This window comes from Rhinopithecus roxellana, chromosome 13, assembly GCF_007565055.1.
Source record: "Rhinopithecus roxellana isolate Shanxi Qingling chromosome 13, ASM756505v1, whole genome shotgun sequence".
Lineage (NCBI taxonomy): Eukaryota > Metazoa > Chordata > Mammalia > Primates > Cercopithecidae > Rhinopithecus > Rhinopithecus roxellana.
In genome coordinates, this window is record NC_044561.1 from 100,056,518 (window position 1) to 100,078,909 (window position 22,392).

The following is a 22,392-nucleotide window of genomic DNA, read 5'->3' on the forward strand; positions in this document are numbered from 1 at the left end:
CCATCCCACTTCACTCTGCCAACAGCAAGGACTACTAGGTTCTATTTTAATTTTGCTAATTTAATAAGTAAAAAGCAATTTTTAAATTGTTGTTCTGAGTTCTTTTTACTCCTGAGGTTAATCGTTTTTCTTATGTCTACCTGCTGTTGCATTTCTTCATATGTCCGTGATTTTTGCCTTATTACTGATTCACCACCACCACCACCACCATCGTATTTGGTAAAAGCCGAGATCCTTGCCAAGCCCTACGCCATCTGTCCCAGACACACAACCTCATGCTCATTCACTCTGACCTAGCAATTCTATTTCTTTGTAGAAAAAATACTTGCTCATGTACACAATGACCAATATACAAGAATCCTAACCACAGCACTGTTCAGATGGCAACAGGGTGGAACCCATCTAAATGCTCACGCCCAGAAATCTGACTACATAAGTCACTGCATATTACATAGGTCTGCGGGACTAAAAAGAAGCTCATCAGGCATTCTGATAAGGGCATGGGGGAGAAGCAAGTTGCAAAACAATGGGCCTAGTACACGTGTACATTTACATGTACCTATATAAATGCATACAAAAATGACTAGAAGAGTCCATAACCAAGGAATCAAAATGAGGAGGGAAAGGGATTTTCATTCCTTTTGTTTTGCTTTGTTTTGTTTTGAGACAAGGTCTTACTCTGTCGCCCAAGCTAGAGTGCAGTGGCACGATCACAGTTCACTGCTGTCTTGACCTCCTGAGTTCAAGCAATCCTCCCACCTCAGCCTCCTGAGTGACTGGGACTACAGGCACACACCACCACGGCTGGTTAATTTTTAAAATCTTTTGTACAGATGAGGTCTCACCCTGTTGCCCAGGCTGGTCTCGAACTCCTGGGATCAAGTAATCCTACTGCCTCGGCCTCACGAAGTGTTGCGGTTACAGGCCTGAGCCACTGTGCCCGGCCCTTCATTCAATATATATATATATATATATATATATATATATATATATATATATATTTTCTTGAGACAGAGTCTCCCTCTGTAGCCCAGGCTGGAGCACAGTGGCGCAATCTCGGCTCATCGCAACCTCCACCTCCCTGGTTCAAGCAATTCCCCTGCCTCAGTCTCCTGAGTAGCTAGGATTACAGGCATACACCACCAAACCCAGATGATTTTTTTTTTTTTTTTGTATTTTTAGTAGAGATGGGGTTTCACCATGTTGGCCAGACTGGTCTTGAACTCCTGACCTCAGGCAATCCACCCACCTTGGCCTCCCAAAGTGCTGGGATTACAGGTGTGAGCCACCACGCCTGGCCCTTCAATTTTTAATATGAAGGCAAAACTCTAGGAACTCTGAAACTCTGGTGCTCCAGGAGTTACAAAATAGTGATGCATTTCTACTATGTATTCAACTAACAAATATTTACTAAGCACTTACTACCTGTGAGACACTGTTCTAGGTACCAGGAATACAACAGCGAATAAGACTATGTCCCTGCCTTCAATGTAGTTCACATTAGAAAAACAACAAATAAGCCCAGATACTCCCCACATACATAATGCCAGGTAGAGACAAATGCTATGAAGGGAAGGAGAGCAGAGGGAAAGAACAGAAGGTGCTACTTTAGAAAGGGTGAAAGGAAGGCCTCTTGGAAGAGGTGACATTTGATTGGAGATGTAAATGAAGGGTTAACCATCATCATGCTTTCACTGGTTATATACACCAGAATCCCTTGAAATGCTGAAGGAATAAGTACTGACAAGACCAGGGCTACCTGGAAACAGGTATGTCAAAAGCAATCTTCGGCTGGATGCAGTGGCTCACACCTGTAATCCCAACACTTCGGAGAGGCCAAGGCAGGAGGACTGCTTGAGCCCAGGAGTTCAAGACCAGCCTGGGCAACACTGTGAGACTCCATCTCCACAAAAAAAAAAAAAAAAAAAAAAAAAAAAATTAGCTGGGCATAGTGTTGCATTCTTGTGGTCCCAGCTACTGGGGAGGCTGAGGTGGGAGCATCTCTTGAGCCCAGGATGTTGAGGCTGCAGTGAGCTACGTTCCTGCCTCTGCACTCCAGCCTGGGGGAGAAAGAAAAGGGAAGGGGAAGGGGAAGAGGAAGGGGAAGAGGAAGCACATAACTTTCTTAAAAAAAAAAAAAACTCTAAAAGGAATAATGTTCTTTTGAAGAATTTTCTCAATCACTCTCTCTGCTCTACCACTGCTACCACTGTTTATCAAATATACCATCCAGGTGAACCACAGAGTGATATACACCTGCTTGGCTCATGTTCCTACAAGGCTCCTGATAAGCTGATTCAAAGTGCCTGGCATACAACAAGAGCTCCATGAATTCTGATTAACAAACATAAGTACTATTATGATAACATCACACTTAGTTTTTGGGCTTGTGTTAAAGTTTGGGGTGCTTCTTGCTACAAGTTACGTTGCAAATGCTGGCATAAAGATACACACTCCAACACTTGACCAATGCCACTTTAAATGTTCAGCACAGCCATCCACCCTGCTCTTTGGCCTTGTAAGTGAACCTTTAAAACCCAGAAAATGGCCTTGGTTCTCAGTTCAAAGATACGTTCGAGAGATTTCTAAGCCAAAGCGGGTAGAAAAACACGAGGACACAACAGTCACCTGATCTCCTGTCCTTGTGTACTGTTTGCTCCCTGTTAACTTCCTCACCCACACAGGACATCAGCCAGACAAGCCCCACGTGAGAAACACAAAAAATATTTGTTGAACTGATTTCTTTTTAAAGTAAAGGAAATAAAACGTTTGAGACAAAGAAATTTAGAAAGCCAGTTGCAGGTGGTTTCCTAAGGGGATATGCATTTTAGAAAAACATACAGTCATACACCACATAATGACACTTGGTCAACAACGGACCACATACATGACAGAGGTTGTATAAGATTATAATACCGTATTTTTTCTGTACCTTTCCATGTATAGATATGTTTAGATACACAAATACCATTGGGTTACAATTACCTACAGTATTCAGTATAGTAAGATGCAGTACAGAATTGTGGCCTAGGTACAATAGGCTGTACCATATAAGCAGGATGTACAGTAGGCTATACCATCTATTGGTGTAAATACACCCTATGATGTTTACACAACGATGAAATCATCTAATAACACATTTCTCAAAACGTATTCCTGTTGCCAAGTGACACGATTGTATTTTAAAATCCTCTATCAAGTAAAAGGAAGAAAATTAGAGACAGTTTTGAATTCCCATGTGGCCAAAAACATAACGAACAACACAGCTACTTGTTGCTAATCAAAAGTAAAACACCCTAACAATTCAGAACACTCCATATATTTGGTGTTAAATTGCTTCTGTTTAACTACTAATGTAAATGTACTTATTGAAAAAAATATATATAATAAGTACGTTCCTGATTTCTCCACAGGTAGCCACTGTTCATTTTATGTGTACTGTTCCAAAAAGTTTCCCTCACTCATGATGCACATACATACACACACACAATTATATTTGAATTCAACAAATAACTCCTGAAGGCCTATGCAATGGGCACTACACAAGGAATGTGATGGATGTTTTCCTGATTTAAATTTTTCACAGAAATAGTTTCATTCAATATATTACTCTCAAACTATTTTGTAACAATAAACTTCACCACCACCACAAGGAGCAGGTGAACTTAATAGAACTATCACAATTTTACAGATCAGGAAACTGAAGAGAGAAGTCACGTACTATGCCTAGAAACTTACCCAGGGCTACAGAAACCAAGTTAGCACTAACACACAAGTGATGGTGAGACTCAAGAACTAGTATTTTTTCCATAAAATAAATGTGTTAAGTGATAATAAAGGTGAACCCAGTAAGAATGCAATCCAGAAGATATGTTTAAATTTAGAAATCAAACAATGATGAAAGAACGCTTATATGACTGAGCTTACCTAAATGCAGCAACTAGTGGTGCATAAATTGAGTCCCCATCATAAACGTATAAATGGTCCCAACTACACTCTGTAGCAAAATGATTGAAACGAAGTCTCATTATTCTATTTGGCCTGAAAAGAATAAAAAAAAGAAATTTATAAAAAAATTATCGTAACTATCAGACATTTGAGAATATAAAAATTCAGATTTTTAAATTAATAATATGGAACACAGTCTAACAACTGCCCCATCAGTACTCCTTCATTTGTCAAAGATTTATTTAGTACTCTCCATGTGCAAGACTACTAAACATGCAATGGGAAAATTGATGTGGTCCATGATTCTGGGCCTTACAGTCCATTCAGTGGCCACTCTTTAACGGTCGCTGAACCAACCAATTAGCCTTACCATTTCTGCACTTCCTTATTCAACTTCAGATTCCACACTACGTTATTTCATAAACATGCCTGCCAATCCTCTAAATTTGCCAGCCCCTCTGATTTTTCATGACACTGGCTGGCAAAAGCTCTGTTCTACAGGAAACCAGTTATCTGCTCTAAGATTGAATCAGGAAAAAAAAAAAAAAAAGCGGGGGGGTGGAGGTAAAAAAAAAAAAAAAAAAAAACAAAAAAAAAACCTAAGCTGTACCACACCACTGGGTAAACTGGTTTCGGCATTGGTCTCTGTTCTCCAACTGCAAATGGCACTTAGATTCTGCCAGCAGTCCTACCAATTCTCTCTCACTCTCCACAACTGCCACTCTCAACGACTATTTCAAATAACCCAGTCCCACCTCCCTGCTTATGCTCAGCAACCAGACAAAAAACCCTAAAATTCTCATTTTCCAAAATTCTATACCTATCTGCCTCTCTTTCTGTTTCTCAAATATTTGACATCTCCCTCTCATCTGGAACTTTTGCATCCACATTTAAATCTGCTTAAGTATCACATATTTTACAAAAATAAAAACAGGCCGGGGGCGGTGGCTCACGCCTGTAATCCCAGCACTTTGGGAGGCCGAGGCGGGAGGATCATGAGGTCAGATCGAGACCATCCTGGCTAACACAGTGAAACACCGTCTCTACTAAAAAAGAAAAAAATTAGCCAGGCGTGGTGGTGGGCAGCTGTAGTCCCAGCTACTCGGGAGGCTGAGGCAGGAGAACGGCGTGAACCCAGGAGGCGGAGCTTGCAGTGAGCCGAGATCGCACCACTGCATTCCAGCCTGGGCAACAGAGCGAGACTCCGTTTCAAAAAAAAAAAAAAATTAAAAAAATAAAAACAAAAAGCCTCAAATCCCAACTCTCCCTCTACCAAATACCTGCCCTACTGTTTCTCCTTCTAATAAGGTAAAACTTCGCAGAAAACTTTGCTTTCTCCAGTGCCTCTATCTCACTCACCCCTTCACTCTCTAGCCTGGCTTCAGTCCAACACTCCACTCAGAAAGCTCTGGGAATATCAACATCATTATATCCTGCTGATGCCTAATTCTATTTCTCCAGTTTAGACCTTGCCTCTATCCCACACTTATCTAACATCTCTAGTTTAACAACTAAATAAATACATAAACAAGTAAACTCAGATGGTGATGAATACTGTGAAGAATTATTAAAAGAAGGTGATGTGGCAGCACAAAAAGTAGTAGGGAGATAGCCCAGTAAGCTTTGGCAATATGAGAATGACAAGAGACAAGCCATGTGAAAAGCCCAGGGAAAAACGTTTCAGACAGAGGGAACAGCATGGTCTTAAGGGAGAAAGAGGCTGACATGTCCAAGCAACATGAAGAAAATCAGCGTGCCTGAAACACAGCAAACAGAGAAAATCTTAAGAGATGAGAAGTGGGAGGTGGGCAAGGGGCAAAAGCAGGAGGCCAATTTCAAGGCTACTGTGTGGCCCAGTAGAGAGAGGATGGTGGCTCTCCCAGTTGTGGAGACGGAGGTGAAAAGGAGTCTGGTGATGGATTGGGGAGACAATCTAAACGGAAAACTGACAGAACTTACTGACAGGCTAAATGTGGGGAATAAGGAAAAGGAGGAATGAAAGTTTCTTTGCTTAGTTTTTCGCTTACGCTGAGGAGGAACAACCATTGAGAGCACATTCAGAAAAACAAGTGGAGGAGGGCATCAGGTGGTTACGAACTGATAGGACAGAGCAGAGCTCCTTAGAGCAGCACTTCTCAAAATGAAGTCCACAAAATGCTACAGGTCCTGAGACCCTTATGGGAAGTCCCAGGAGGTCAAAACTATATTCACAGTAAAACTAAGATAGCATATATTTTATCGCCATGCTGGCATTTACTAATGGTTCAAGGAGCAATGGTGGGTGAAACTGTGGGCATCTTAGAACAAATCAAGACAACAGCAGCAAATGGTACTAGTGATCACTGCTATTCTTCACCACCAATTGCTCACAGGAAAAAGAAAAACTGCCAGTTTCATTTAAGGATATCTTGATTAAGCAGTTTAAAACTTCTAATTTTATTAAATCCTGACCAATTAGTAGACATCTCTTTAATATTCTGACAAGATGCAAAGTAAATATAAAACACTTATCTTGCCTAACAGAAGCGCCATGGTTTTCTCAATGAAAACCACTTTTGCTACTGTTTAAGTTGCAAGCTGAACTAGCTACTTTTTTCTTACAACACCATTTACCATGCTTACTTGAAAGAACAATCAACAAATTATGGTTATTCAGAGTTGGATATCTGGCAGACATTTTCTTAAAAATTAGGAAAGCAAGCCTGTCACTTCAAAGAAAACAACTGACAGTATTTGCTGCCAAAGATAAAATACAAGCTTTCAAGTAGTAATCAGGATTTTGGAAAATTTGTTATTTGCCATACTTAGAACTTTTTGAGGAGACTGATGGTGATACTAACCAATGTGATTTTTTAAATATTATGTAAGGGAATAAATATATCAACATATGGAAGATCTGCATAATTCAATTACCTGTTGTTTTCCAAATGACCTATATATCATGTTACCAAATCATGGATGGGAAAAAGATCCATTCAGTGCAAGAAAACCAATGGATTTTAATTTCACAAGTACCAGAAGTTCCTTCACATAGTTTCAGATTACAAACTGCAATTTACTTTTAAGAAATTACTACTTGTTAAGTTTTGATATGGTATCAAAGAAGACCATATACAATTATTTTAAAATACTGTACTATTAATATCTTTCTTCCTACTTCATATTCAAGTGAGGCCTCATCTTCTTGACAGGCTTCAATCACAATAACATACTGCAACAAAGTGAATGCAGAAGATATGATAATTCAGCTCTTTTATCAAGCTAGACATTAAAGAGATTTGCAAAAATGTAAAACAATGTCATTCTTTTCACTACAATTTTTTAAATATAAGGTTCTTTTTCATTAAACTATCATTTGTACTAACATGTAGTGGGCTTATAATTGTTGCTTTTAAATGAATAAATAATATTTGTTGGTTATAAGTTCTAATATGGTGAACGCAGACAAACATAAACTTATTTGGGGCCGGGGGCGGTGGCTCACGCCTGTAATCCCAGCACTTTGTGAGGCCAAGGCAGGAGGATCACTTGGGGTCAGGAATTCGAGACCAGCCTGGCCAACATGGTGATACCCTGTCTCTACTACAAAATACAAAAACTTAGCTGGGTATGGTGGCACATGCCTGTAATCCCAGCTACTCGGAAGGCTGAGGCAGGAGAATCGCTTGAACCCAGGAGGTGGAGGTTGCAGAGAGCCAAGATCACACCACTGTACTCCAGCCTGGGCCACAGAACGACACGCCATCTCAAAATAAATAAATAAATAAATAATAAACAAACTTATTTGGAATCCTCAAAGTTTAAGAGTGTAAAGAAGTCCTGAGACCAAAAAAGTTTGAGAATTACTGCTTTAAAAGTCTCCCATGAAGACAAGGAGAAAAAAAGCAACAGCTGGAGGGACACAGTGGGTCCAGAGAAGGGATCACTTAGGCAATAACAGTTATTACAATTTTCTTATCCACAACAAAAATAGATACTTAGAAAAATAACACATTATTGTAATTTTCTAACGCTTTAAGCAAACCATTAAAAATATGTAACTGTGGCAGGGCGCAGCGGCTCATGCCTGTAATCCCAGCACTTTGGGAGGCCAAGGTGGGCGGATCACTTGAGGTCAGGAGTTCCAGACCATCCTGGTTAACATGGTGAAACCCCATCTCTACTAAAAATACAAAATTAGCCAGGCGTGGTGGCACACACCTGTAATCCCAGCTACTCAGGAGGCTGAGTCAGGAGAATCGCTTGAACCTGGGAGGTGGAGGTTGCAGTGAGCCGAGATCACACCACTGCACTCCAGCCTGGGTGACAAGAACAAAACGCTGTCCCATAAAAAAAAAAATTAAAAAAAAAAATATATATATAACCATTTCTGAACTATTACAGTTGGAAATACACAAATTTGTGGTGTGTACAATTCATTTGCAGCATTAAATCAACATGAAACTTTTAAATTAATGAAGGCTAAGAAAAATTAAATTCATTTTGTCAAATGAAAGGTTATCAAGTAAATGTTTTAAGTACTTTATGCTACAGATCGTTAATTTTATTTGTGGGAAAACTAATGTCACACTGACCTCTATGCTAAAAAAACAAAAATTAAGTCAGCCATTTCTACTTACTGTCCTTCAATGAGCCAGGTGCACTTCGTTTTATATTTATAATTTCCAGGTCCATCTGTTACAAACCCAGAAGATCCAGTTAGTCTGTAATTTAAATCAAGAAAGAAAACTTAAGTCTATGATATTAATTTCATATATTTTTATATATTTTCATATATTAGTATTTTTTAATTCTTAATATAATACAAATTAAACATAATGGGCACATTAACACATACTGTAACCAGTAAAAAATGACTAGTTATATTCAGATTGCATAAATTTAGATGAAACAAATACTTATCACATACATGAAAAAAGAAGACAGCAAAATATTAAAAGCAACAGGAATGAACAAAACATACCTAAATCTTAATTTTATGTCATCTTTTTTCCTTTTTTCCTTTTGGTAAAGACAGGTCTCGCTATGTTGCCCACGCTGGTCTCAAACTCCTAGCTTCAAGAGATCCTCCCACCTCGGCTTCCCAAAGCACTAGAATTACAGGCTTGAGCCTTCACACCCAGCCATAAATTTCTTAAATTTGTTTTTTATTTTTTGTAGAGACAGAGTCTCACGAAGTTGCCAGGCTTGAACTTATGGCCTCAAGCAATCCTCCTCTCTTGGCCTCCCAAAATGCTGGGATTACAGGCGTGAGCCACTGCAACCAGCAAGTATCTGCTGCTATATAAAAAATTTTAATATTTAAGAAGGACGCTATTTCCTTCATCATGGCTGTTTCCAGATCATTTTTCTTCCCTCTTTCATCAACATCAGCCACTCAGAACACACGCTCGCTTCTGGATCTGCCTCCCTGGGAGTCATCTCCCAGCTACTCCTAATGCATTAAAGATATTACTAAATCGTTCACTCTATTCCACTATCTGCATCAACATCTAAGATATTCCATCCCAAACCCAGCCTCTCCATTTCTTAACCTCACCATTAACTATCTTTTCCTCCACCCCTCTTTAGCCATCCCCTTCTCTGGCACTTGCTATTACCAGTAACAACATTACCCACAAAAAAAGCACCCTAACCTCTGACTACTGTCTCATGTCTCCAGTTCATTTAGCCTATTTCCCCCTTTCCAATGAGTCTTCAGCCCCATGGAGACCAACAATACACCGAACTATCTTTTCTTCACTGTTCACCACCTACCATCCACACATGTCACTTTCTCACATACCTAGTTAAGACCCCATAGTCCATCACAAGAATCATACCCTGCAAACCCCTTGATATTCTTGCCTTTCTCTCCCTCTGTTGTACTCGCCTGACAGAGATGTATCCAGGCCTTACTCCCCAAAATCCATTCCACCTCAAAATGTTAGTTGAAGCCAATCATGTTTTCCCATGCCCCTTGCCACTGACTAATTAGAAATGTGTATCAATTAAAATTAGGTGTGGGCTGGGTGTGGTGGCTCTTGCCTGTAATCACAGCAGTTTGGAGGCTGAGGCAGGAGGACTGCTTGAGGTCAGGAGTTCAAGATCAGCCTGGCCAACACAGCAACACCCTCATCTCTATTTTAAAAAAAGAATATATATCTATATAGACACATATATATACACATATAGAGAGAGGGAGAGAAAATAAAAATTAGGCTTTAATGCAACTGACAGAAAAACCTAAACAGTAATGGACTAACCACCAAGATAAAAAAATCCAAAGGTAAGCAATCCAGAGCATGGAAATCCAAGGCATTTCCATGATCATCAGGGACCTAATGCTGTTCTATACTATTGCTCTGTCATCCCCAACATGTGGTTTCTACCTCATAATCCAAGATAGTGGCTCAAGCTCCAACTATTATACCCAAATTCTACCCAGCAGGAAGGAGGAAAAGAAAATGGGGGGCACACCCTCTCTCCCCCTGTTAAGTCACACATGAAAATTCAACTTACATTCAATTAGCCAGAAGTTACTGACATGTCTACAAGTAGAGGGAGGCTGAAAAACGTAGCCATTATCCCAGATGATCATGTACCCATCACGAAATCAGAATTCTTTTTACTAGAGAAGTACGAAAAGGCTATAATGTGTAACCATGAATCTCTGACACAGCATGTAATCTAATACTCAGATGTGAAGGCACATCTGATGGATGACTTCCAGGAAATATTTTCTTATTCTTAAGAAAGTGTGTGGACAGGGAGACACGCCACCTAGATCACCTCTTCAAGGAAGGACTTGCTGCCAGCAGCAGCAGGGAAGGTGGTCAGCAGAACATCAACTCCTTCAGGGGCTGCCTTGCTGCAGGTTTTGCCCTTCCCATGGCAGCCCATACCATAAAGAGTATAAAGGCCCAGGCATTTCAATCCAACATGGGGCAACTCAAATAAGCAACCCTGACCCAGAGTTCCCCTTTGTCAGGACTGCATTGGAGCTCAACTTTTTCCTTTGCCTAATTCTGCTTTTCCTTCCTAAAACACCTTCCTCTATAACACTAAAATCAAGTTGTAACCCAGACTCAGCCTTAGCAAATGCTTTAAAAAAAACAGCCTATGACAAACATCCAAGAAGAGACTGTCTCATTCTTCTCTCTCTGGACTTGGCTATGGCTGGATTTTACAGCTGGAAGTACTACAGCCTGAACACAAAGCCTGTGCTATGCCTAAACACAAAGCCAACACCAAAAATGACAAATCAAAGGAATACAAAGTTCCTGAAAAAATAGTATCAACCACCCACAAAAACCACCTTACTCCAGGCTTCGAGTTTCTTAGGTAAATTTCTCACTGGTTATTGTTTTATTGCATGTTGTGTGTGTACACACTTCCTTGATTCTTTGTTTTAAGGCCTAACATAAAAGGTTTTATGGCTCTCCACTATGCCTCTTCTACTCCTAAGAGTTTCAGTGGACTTCACATGAACACTTAGGTTTGCAAATCAGCATCAGTTTTAGAAAAGAAATAATTGTGTTTTTTGTTTTTTTTGTTTTTGAGACAGAATCTCACTCTGACACCCAGGCTGGAGTGCAGTGGCATGCTCAATGGCTCACTGCAGCCTCAAACTCCTGGGCTCAGGTGATTCTCCTACCTCAGCCTCTGGAGTAGCTGGGACTACAGGCACACACCACTATGCCTAGCTAATTTATTTTAATTAATATTTTGTTTTAGAGATGAGTCTTGCTATGTTGCCCAGGCTGGGAAATAGGTCAGTTTTATTTTAAATGTTTACTTAGTATCTTTAAACATACATATTTATATAATTTTGCAGATAATGCATAGATATGATCACAGACAAATTTTTTTTTTAACCTACTTCCCCAGTTACTCTGACCCACCCTTGACCAAGGTAAACATTTAACCACCTAGCAGGAATTCCTAAATACTTTTCTTCATACTCATGAGCCTATGATATAGGCATGGTTCTCTTAAATTATTTTTTGGTTACTCAAATTATTACATACTTTTCTGCATCCTTCTTTGCTCACTCAACAAAACCTTACGGAACTTTCTCAAACTAATCTGATATTAGTCTAATTTATTTTTTCTTTATGTAGCATAATATCCCACCTATGGAGGTATCATTTTTCCTGCCTTTCCCTACTAATGTTCATTTCGTTTTCAGTTGGCTGACAATATGTACATCACTGCAATAAATATCCCTATACATATGGCCTTACTTGGGCTTTTATTTCTAAGATTAGAAATCTTAGGAGGAGGTATACTAGGCCAAAAGGAATATGAATTTTAATTGTTAACCAAGCTGTCAAATTATTTTCCAAAAGGCTGTAACAATTCACATTTGCACCAGTAATGTATGAGAATATGCTATTCTCCACATCCTCTCAGCATTAGGTGTTCCTGTTTCTTTTAAATTATGTGAGTTTTTAATTCAAAATTCCCTGTGTTCTAATAAATGGCCAACAAGTGGTTACTGAAAGTTAAAAGGAATTTGAAAGAGAAAGGCCAGGAATATCAACCTAAAATTTCAGGTCAAGTTTTACAGTATCGTTGATAATCTAGGTGTGGGCATGGGCAACACCTGTACGCTAGGAAAACCTAGTTCACTGGCAGTCACACAAAGGCATCAAACTGAAAGGCATTTCAATAATGTAAGGCTAGAAATATAAAGAATGAAGACCTTGCCACTACCAGTTTCTCAGTTCAAGAATACTGAGGCAATTCTGCAGTGGAAACAAATACAGGGAGAATAGGGGAACAGGGGGCAGGTTTCAAAGGAGTCGTCTCATAGTTATTTCTTTCTACTTTACCTGTATTATTACCAGACAACGCAGCCTGTAAAATCTCAACTTTTCTCATCTGGTAAGATTTTCTTTATGGTCAAGTACCTTGGACATTAAACTTTGACCACAGTTCCTTGGACATTAAAAAAAGATCTATTCCAGGAATTTAAAACACTATTTCTACACACATATAATCAGGTTTATTAAATGCACTATTCAATTCCTTATACTCGTATTTTCATCCACTAGACCTAATTCTGATAAACATGTACTGAAATCCTGGCCAGGTGCAGTGGCTCACACCCATAATACCAGCACTTTGGGAGGCTGAGGTGGGTGGATCACGAGGTCAGGAGTTCGAACCCAGTCTGACCAACATGGCAAAACCCCATCTCTACCAAAACAACAACAACAACAAAAAAATTAGCCAGGCATGGTGGCAAGCGCCTATAATCCCAGCTACTCAGGAGGCTGAGGTAGGAGAATCGTTTGAACCTGGTGGGGGCAGAGGCTGCAGTGAGCTGAGATCACACCACTTCACTCCAGCCTGGGCAAAAGAGCAAATCTCTGTCTCAAAAAAAAAAAAAATTATATATATATACATATAATATATATATATATATTGTTCATAAACTATGCCTTTTACGATGGTAACAATCCATTTACCTAGCTTGATATTTAAATTTCACCTTGTCTTTTGGATATTTTCCTATATCTTAGATCTTTATTCAACTCTTTTATTTTCAGCTTTACCTATCAAGTTTTCAATAGTTTGCTTCTTCGAAACAGGACTTGGTTAGGTTTTGTTTCTTAAACTAATCTCACAGTATTTTACTGGCACAATATATTGACAGTATTTTACTGGGACAATATATAATCTGATGGTATTTTACTGGCACAATATATAATCTATTTGCATTTAGTTTAATGACTGCTATACCTATTTGATTCCTTCCAACCAAATGTTTAATCAATCTTAGTGAAAAGTAATTTATATATAATAAAATGCAGCCACTTAAGTGTACAATTTGATAAGCTTTGACAAATATATACACAAAGTGTAATCTCCTCAAACAGGATATAAAACAGTTCCCTCACCCCCAAAAGCTCTTTTATATCCCCCTCCAGGTAATCCCTACCAACCTCCACCTCAAACATTGATCTTATCTTTCACACTATAGATCAGTTTTACAAAATTTGATTTAATGGAATTAAAGACACTTTTGTACCTTGCTCCTTTTTATAAACATAACTTTTCTAAGTATTGTATCAATAGTTTGCTCCTTCACACTGCTGAGTAGTATTCTCTTGTATGAAAGTACACAACTTGTTTATTGGTGGACACTTGGATTATGTAATTATAGTCTTTTACAAATGAAGCTAAGACATGTATAAATCTGTGGACAGGTATACACATTTCTCTTGAATAAATGTACAAAATGAAATCAATGGATCAAACTATAGATATGCACTTACATTTTTAAGAAACTGCCAAACTGTTTCCACCTTACAATCACATTTTCAAGGTATGAGAGCTCTACTTATTCCTCATCAGTTCCTACCATTGGTATAACCAGACTTTTTATTGGTTATTCCAGTAAGTATGCATTATTCTATCTCATTATGACATAAATTTGTATTTTTCTGATATTTAAAGATTTTCAGAGGCTGGACACGGTGGCTTATGTCCATAATCTCAGCACTTTGGGATGCCAAGCCAGGTGGATCACTTAAGCCCAGGAACTCAAGACCAGCCTAAGCAACATAGTGAAACCTCGTCTCTATAAAAAACTTAGCCAAGTGTGGTGGTATGACCTGTAGTCCCAGCTACTTTGGAGGCTAAGGTAGAGGATCGCTTGAGCCCAGGAAGCAGAGGTTGCAGTGAGCCAAGATGGTGCCACTACACTGCAGCCTGGACGACAGAGGGAGAAACTGTCTCAAAAAAATAAAATAAAAAAGATTTTGAGTACCCTTTCTGGTGTTTACTGATCGTTTGCACATATTATTTTGTAATGTGTTTGTTCTTACTTTCACCCTTCTTTTTCTTTCCAACTTTTATTTTAGGTTCAAGGGGTACATGTGCAGGTTTCACAGGGGTTTGATGTACAGATAATTCCATCACCCACGTAATCAGTGTAATACCTGAAAGGCAGTTTTTCAGTCCTCACTCTCTTCCTACCCTCCACCCTCAAATAGATCCGGTGTCTGTTGCTCCCTTCTTTGTGTCCATGTGTACTCAATGGTTAGTTCCCACTAGTGAGTATGTGGTATTTGGTTTTCTGCTCCTGCATTAATTCACTTGGAATAATGGCCTCCCTGCATCCACGTTGCTGCAACGGACACAACTGCTTTCATTTTTACAGGTGGTAGTATTCCATGGAGTATATGTACCACATCTTCTTTTTTTTGAGATGGAGGTTTACCCTGTTGCCCAGGCTGGAGTGCAATGGCACCATCTCAGCTCAACTGCAACCTCCGCCTCCTGGGTTCAAGCAATTCTCTGCCTCAGCCTCCCGAGTAGCTGGGATTACAGGCGTCCACCACCATGCCCAGCTAATTTTTCTATTTTTAGTAGAGATGGGGTTTCACCATCTTGGCCAGGCTGGTCTTGAACTCCTGATCTTGTGATCTACCCACCTAAGCATCCCAAAGTGCTGGGATTACAGGCGTGAGTCACCACGCCCGGCCTTCTGGTTGTTTTTTTATTTGTTTTTATACCTTAAGTTCTGGGATACATGCGCAGAACATGCAGGTTTGTTACACAGGTATACGCGTGCCATGGTGGTTTGCTGCACCCATCAACCCGTCATCTACATTAGGTATTTCTCCTAATGCTGTCCCTCCCTAACCCCCCACCCCTCAACAGGCCCACACCAGTGTGTGATATTCCCCTCCCTGTGTCCATGTGTTCTAATTGTTCAACTCCCATTAATGAGTGAAAACATGCGGTGTTTAGTTTTGTTCCCGTGTTAGTTTGCTGAGAATGGTGGTTTCCAGCTTCATCCATGTCCCTGCAAAGGACATGAACTCATTTGTTTTTATGACTGCACAGTATTCCACGGTGTACATGTGCCACATTTCCTTTATCCAGGCTATCATTGATGGGCATTTGGGCTGGTTCCAAGTCTTTGCTATTATGAACAGTGCTGCAATAAACATATGTGTGCATGTGTCTTTATAGTAGAATGATTTATAATCCTTTGGGTATACACCCAGTAACGGGATTGCTGGGTCAAATGGTTATTTCTGGTTCTAGAACCTTGAGGAATCGCCATACTGTCTTCCACAATGGTTGAACTTATTTACGCTCCCACCAACAGTGTAAAAGCGTTCCTATTTCTCCACATCCTCTCCAGCATCTGTTGTTTCCTGACTTTTTAATGATCGTCATTCTAACTGGTGTGAGATGGTATCTCATTGTGGTTTTGATTTGCATTTCTCTAATGACCCGTGATGATGAGCTTTTTTTCATATGTTTGTTGGCTGCATAAATGTCTTCTTTTCAGAAGTGTGTGTTCATATCCTTTGCCCACTTTTTGATGGGGCTGTTTGCTTTTTTTCTTGTAAATTTGATCTTTGTAGATTCTGGATATTAGTCCTTTGTCAGATGGATAGATTGCAAAAATTTTCTCCCATTCTGTAGGTTTTTCTGTTCACTCTGATGATAGTTTTTTTGCTGTGCAGAAACTCTTCAGTTTAATTAGATCCCATTTGTCAATTTTGGCTTTTGCTGCCTTTGCCTTTGGTGTTTTAGTCAAGAAGTCTTTGCCATGTCTTTGCCATGGGATTGCCTAGGTTTTCTTCTAGGGTTTTTATGGTTTTAGGTCTTACGTTTAAAAGTCTTTAATCCATCTTGAATTAATTATTGTATAAGGTATAAGGAAGGGGTCCAGTTTCAGTTTTCTGCATATGGCTAGCCAGTTTTCCCAACACCATTTATTAAATAGAGCATCCTTTCTCCATTGCTTGTTTTTGTCAGGTTTCCCAAAGATCAGATGGTTGTAGATGTGTGGCGTTATTTCTGAGGCCTCTGTTCTATTCCATTGGTCTATATATGTTTTGGTACCAGTACCAAGCTGTTTTGGTTACCACAGCCTTGTAGTATAGTTTGAAGTTAGATAGCACGATGCCTCCAGCTTTGTTCTTTTTGCTTGGGATTGTCTTGGCTATATGGGCTCTTTTTTGGTTCCATATGAAATTTAAAGAAGTGTTTTCTAATTCTGTGAAGAAAGTCAATGGTAGCTTGATGGGGATAGTATTGAATCTATAAATTACTTCGGGCAGTATGGCCATTTTCACTATATTGACTCTTCCTATCCATGAGCATGGAATGTTTTCCATTTGTGTCCTCTCTTATTTCCTTGAGCAGTGGTTTGTAGCTCTCCTTGAAGAGGTCCTTCACATCCCTTGTAAGTTGGATTCCTAGGTATTTTATTCTCTTTGTAGCAATTGTGAATGGGAGTTCACTCATGATTTGGCTCTCATGAGTTTGTCTATTATTGGTGTATAGGAATGCTTGTGATTTTTCACACTGATTTCCTATCCTGAGACTCTGCTGAAGTTGTTTATCAGCTAAAGGAGATTTGGGGCTGAGACAATGCAGTTTTCTAAATATACAATCATGTCATCTGCAAACAGAGATAATCTGACTTCCTCTCGTCCTACCTGAATACCCTTTATTTCTTTCTCTTGCCTGATTGCCCTGGCCAGAACTTCCAATACTACATTGAATAGGAGTGGTGAGAGAAGGCATCCTTGTCTTCTACCGGTTTTCAAAGGGAATGCTTCCAGCTTTTGCCCATTCAGTATGATATTGGCTGTGGGTCTGTCATAAACAGCTCTTATTATTTTGAGATAAGTTCCATCAATATCTAGTTTATTTAGAGTTTTTAGCATGAAGGGCTGAATTTTATTGAAGGCCTTTTCTGCATCTATTGAGATAATCATGTGTTTTTGTCACTGGTTCTGTTTATGTGATGGATTACGTTTACTGATTTCCATCATGTTGAACCAGTCTTGCATCCTAGGGATGAAGCCAACTTGATTGTGGTGGATAAGCTTTTAGATGTGCTGCTGGATTTGGTTTGCTAGTATTTTATTGAGGATTTTAGCACTGATGTTCATCAAGGATATTGGCCTGAAATGTTCTTTTTTTGTTGTGTCTCTGCCAGGTTTTGGTATCAGGATGATGCTGGCCTCATAAAATGAGTTAGGGGGGAGTCCATCTTTTTCAATTGTTTGGAATTGTTTCAGAAGGAATGATACCAGCTCCTCTTTGTACCTCTCGTAGAATTCAGCTGTGAATCTGTCTGGGTCTGGCCTTTTTTGGTTGGTAGGTTATTAATTACTGCCTCAATTTCAGAACTTGTTATTGGTCTATTCAGGGATTCAACTTCTTCCTGGTTTAGTCTTGGGAGGGTGTATGTGTCCAGGAATTTATCCATTTCTTCTAGATTTTCTAGTTTATTTGTATAGAGGTGTTTATAGTATTCTCTGATGGCAGTTTGTATTTCTGTGGGATCAGTGGTGATATCCCCTTTATCATTTTTTATTGTGTCTATTTGATTCTTCTGTCTTTTCTTCTTTGTTAGTCTAGCTAGCAGGATTCACTGATTTTTTGAAGGGTTTTTCATGTCTCTATCTCCTTCAGTTCTGCTCTGATCTTAATTATTTCTTGTCTTCTAGCTTTTGAATTTGTTTGCTCTTACTTCTCTAGTTCTTTTAATTGTGATGTTAGGGTGTCAATTTTAGATCTTCCCTGCTTTCTCTTGTGGGCATTTACTGCTATAAATTTCCCTTTAAACACTGCTTTAGCTGTGTCCCACAGATTCTGGTACGTCGTGTCTTTGTTCTCATTGGTTTCAAATAACTTATTTATTTCTGCCTTAATTTCATTATTTATCCAGTAGTCATTCAGGAGCAGGTTGTTCACTTTCCATGTAGTTGTGCAGCTCTGAGTTTCTTAATCCTGAGTTCTAATTTGATTGCACTATGGTCTGAGGGACTACTATGATTTCCATTCTTTTGCATTTGCTGAGGAGTGTTTTAATACCAATTATGTGGTCAATTTTAGAAAAGTGCTATGTGGTGCTGAGAAGAATGTATATTCTGTTGCTTGGGGGTGGAGAGTTCGGTAGATGTCTATTAGGTCCTCTTAGTCCAGAGCTGAGTTCAAGTCCTGAATATCCTTGTTAATTTTCTGTCTCGTTGATCTGTCTAATATTGATAGTGGGGTGTTAAAGTCTCCCACTATTATTGTGTGGGAGTCTAAGTCACTTTGTAGGTCTCTAAGGACTTACTTTACGAATCTGGGTGCTCCTGTATTGGGTGCATATACATTTAAAATAGCTCTTCTTGTTGCATTGATCCCTTTACCATTATGCAATGCCCTTCTTTGTCTTTTTTGATCTTCATTGGTTTAAAGTCTGTTTTATCAGAGACTAGAATTGTAATCCCTGTTTTTTGTTGTTGTTGTTGTTTTGCCTTCCATTTGCTTGGTAAATATTCCTCCATTCCTTTATTTTGAGCCTATGTGTGTCTTTGCAGCACATGAGATGAGTCTCCTGAATACAGCACACCGATGGGTCTTGACCCTTTATCCAATTTGCCAGTCTGTGTCTTTTAATTGGGGCATTTATACTTAAGGCTAATATTGTTAAGTGTGAATCTGATCCTGTCGTTATGATGCTAGCTGGTTATTTTGCCCGTTAGTTGATGCAGTTTCTTCATAGTGTCAATGGTCTTTACAATTTGGTATGTTTTTACAGTGGCTGGTACTGGTTTTCCTTTCCATATTTAGTGTTTCCTTCAGGCCTGGTGGTGACAAAATCTCTCAGCATTTGTTTGTCTGTAAAGAATTTGACTTCTCCTTCGCTTAAGAAGCTTAGTTTGGCTGGATATGAAATTTCGGGATGAAAATTCTTTTCTTTAAGAATGCTGAATATTGGCGCCACTCTCTTCTGGCTTGTAGGCTTTCTGCTGAGAGATCTGCTGTTAGTCTGATAGGTTTCCCTTTGTGGGTAACTTGACCTTTCTCTCTGGCTACCCTTAACACTTTTTCCTTCATTTCAACCTTGGTGAATCTGATGATTATGTGTCTTGGGGTTGCTCTTCTCGAGGAGTATCTTTGTGGTGTTCTCTGTATTTCCTGAATTTGAATGTTGGCCTGTCTTGCTAGGTTGGGGAAGTTCTCCTGGATAATATCCCGAAGAGTGTTTTGCAACTTGGTTCCATTCTCCTCAACACTTTCAGGCACACCAATCAAATGTAGGTTTGGTTTTTTCACATAGTCCCATACTTCTTGGAGGCTTTGTTTGTTCCTTTTCATTCTTTTTTCTCTAATCTTGTCTCCACGCTTTATTTCATTAAGTTGATCTTCAATCTCTGATATCCTTTCTTCTGCTTGATTGATTCGGCTATTGATACTTGTGTGTGCTTCACAAAGTTCTTGTGCTTTGTTTTTCAGCTCTATCAGCTCATTTATGTTCTTATCTAAACTGGTTATTCTAGTTAGCAATTCCTCTAATCTTTTTTCAAGGTTCTTAGCTTCCTTGCATTGGGTTAGAACATGTTCCTTTAGCTTAGAGGAGTTTGTTATTACCCACCTTCTGAAGCCTACTTCTGTTAATTCATCAAACTTATTCTCTGTCCAGATTTGTTCCCTTGCTGGCGAGGAGTTGTGATCCTTAGGAGGAGAAGAGGCGTACTGGTTTTTGGAATTTTCAGCCTTTTTGCGCTGGTTTTTCCTCATCTTCGTGGATTTATCTACCTTTGGTGACCTTCAGGTGGGGTTTCTGTGTGGACGTCCTTTTTGTTGATGGTGATACTATTCCTTTCTGTTTGTTAGTTTTTGTTCTAACAGGCCCCTCTGCTGCAGGTCGGCTGGAGTTTGCTGGAGGTCCACTCCAGACCCTGTTTGCCTGGGTATCACCACTGGAGGCTGCAGAACAGCAAAGATTACTGCCTGTTCCTTCCTCTGGGAGCTTCATCCCAGAGGGGCACCCGCCAGATGCCAGCTGGAGCTCTCCTATATGAGCTGTCTGTTGACCCCTGCTGGGAGGTGTCTCCCAGTCAGGAGGCATGGGGGTCAGGGACCCACTTGAGGAGTCTGTCCCTTAGCAGAGCTCCAGCGCTGCACTGAGAGATCTGCTGCTCTCTTCAGAGCCAGCAGGCAGGAACGTTTAAGTTTGCTGAAGCTGCGCCCACAGCTGCCCATTCTCCTAGGTGCTCTGTCCCAGGGAGATGGGAGTTTTATCTATAAGCCTGGGGCTGCTGCCTTTCTTTCAGAGATGCCTTGCCCAGAGAGGAGGAATCTAGAGAGGCAGTCTGGCTATGGAAGTTTAGTTCATTTATATCTTTTTTCTTTTCTAATAAAAACATTTGCAGGTACAAATTCCTCTCTATATACTGCTTTAGCTGCATTCCACAAATGTAACAGACTGTGTTTACACCTTCATTTCATTCCAAAATGTTTTTCTAATTTCCCTTATTTCTTCTTTGACCTATGTGTAATTTAGATGTTGCTTAATTTCCAAATGTTTGGGGAACTTTTCTAGTTATCTTTTTGTTAATGATTTCTATTGCAATTCCACAGAAACTCTGGCTCATGCCTATAACCCCAGCATTTTGGGGGACCAAGGTGGAAGAATCACTTGAGGCCAGGAATTTGAGACCAGCCTGCACAACATAGTCAGACCTCATCTCTACTAAAAATTAAACAAACAAACAAAAAAAATAGCTGAATTTGGTAGAGTGTACCTGTAGTCCCAGCTACTCAGGAGGCTGAGGTGAGAGAATCATTTGAGCCTGGAGATAGAGGATGCAGTGAGTTATAATCGCAACACTTCATTCAGCCTGGATGACAGAGCAAGCGAGACCCTGTCTTCAAAAAAGAACACACATGATGTACGGTTTCAGTCCTTTTAAATGTATTGAGATGTGTTCTATTATCCAAGATATAGTCTATTTTACTGAATGTTCCGAAGGCACTTGAATATGTAATCTGCAGTTGATACGTATCATATTCTCTAAGTGCCAATTATGTCAAGTTAATTGACAATGTTATTCAAGTCTTCTATATCCTTCCTATTTTTCTGTATACTTGGTTTTATCAATATTGAAAGGCAAAGGTTGAAATCTACAACTATAATTGTGGACTTGCACATTTCTCATTTTAGTTCTGACCATTTGTACTTCATGTATTTTAGAACTCTGTTATTAAACACCTACAAATGTAGGACTGTTCTGTCTTCTTGATGAACTTACATGTTTGTCTTTACTAAATATTTCTATCTCTGTTAATATTCCTTGTTTGTGTGAAGTCTACCTTGTTTTGGGGTTTTTTTTCTCTTGACTTTTATTTTAGATTCAGGGGTATGTGTGCAGGTTTACTGCATGGGTAAACTGCCTGTTGCCGAGGTTCAACGTACAAAGAATCCTTTCACCCAGTCGTACACACAGTACCTAATAGGTAGTTTTTCAACCCAACCCTGGCTCCCAACCTCCCCTCTCAAGTAGTCCCCAGTGTCTACTGTTCCCATCTTTGTGTCCATGTGTATTCACTGTTTAGCTCCCACTTACAAGAACATGCGGTATTTCATTTTCTGTTTCTGTGTTAATTCACATGAAGCTGACTTCGATCTTAATATACCTACTC

General features: G+C 39.5%; 1 protein-coding gene across 4 annotated transcripts in view; it reads right to left on the reverse strand.

Moving 5' to 3' along the window:
* Positions 1-22,392, reverse strand: part of ATRN (attractin) — a 177,911-nt gene that overhangs the window by 113,096 nt on the left and 42,423 nt on the right. For all 4 annotated transcript variants that reach the window (XM_030914898.1, XM_030914901.1, XM_030914899.1 and 1 more), the window contains exons 2-3: positions 8,568-8,651; positions 3,928-4,041 (exon numbers count right to left, since the gene is read on the reverse strand). In XM_030914898.1, coding sequence (XP_030770758.1) covers positions 3,928-4,041; positions 8,568-8,651 — 198 coding nt within the window. The remainder of the gene's footprint in view (positions 1-3,927; positions 4,042-8,567; positions 8,652-22,392) is intronic.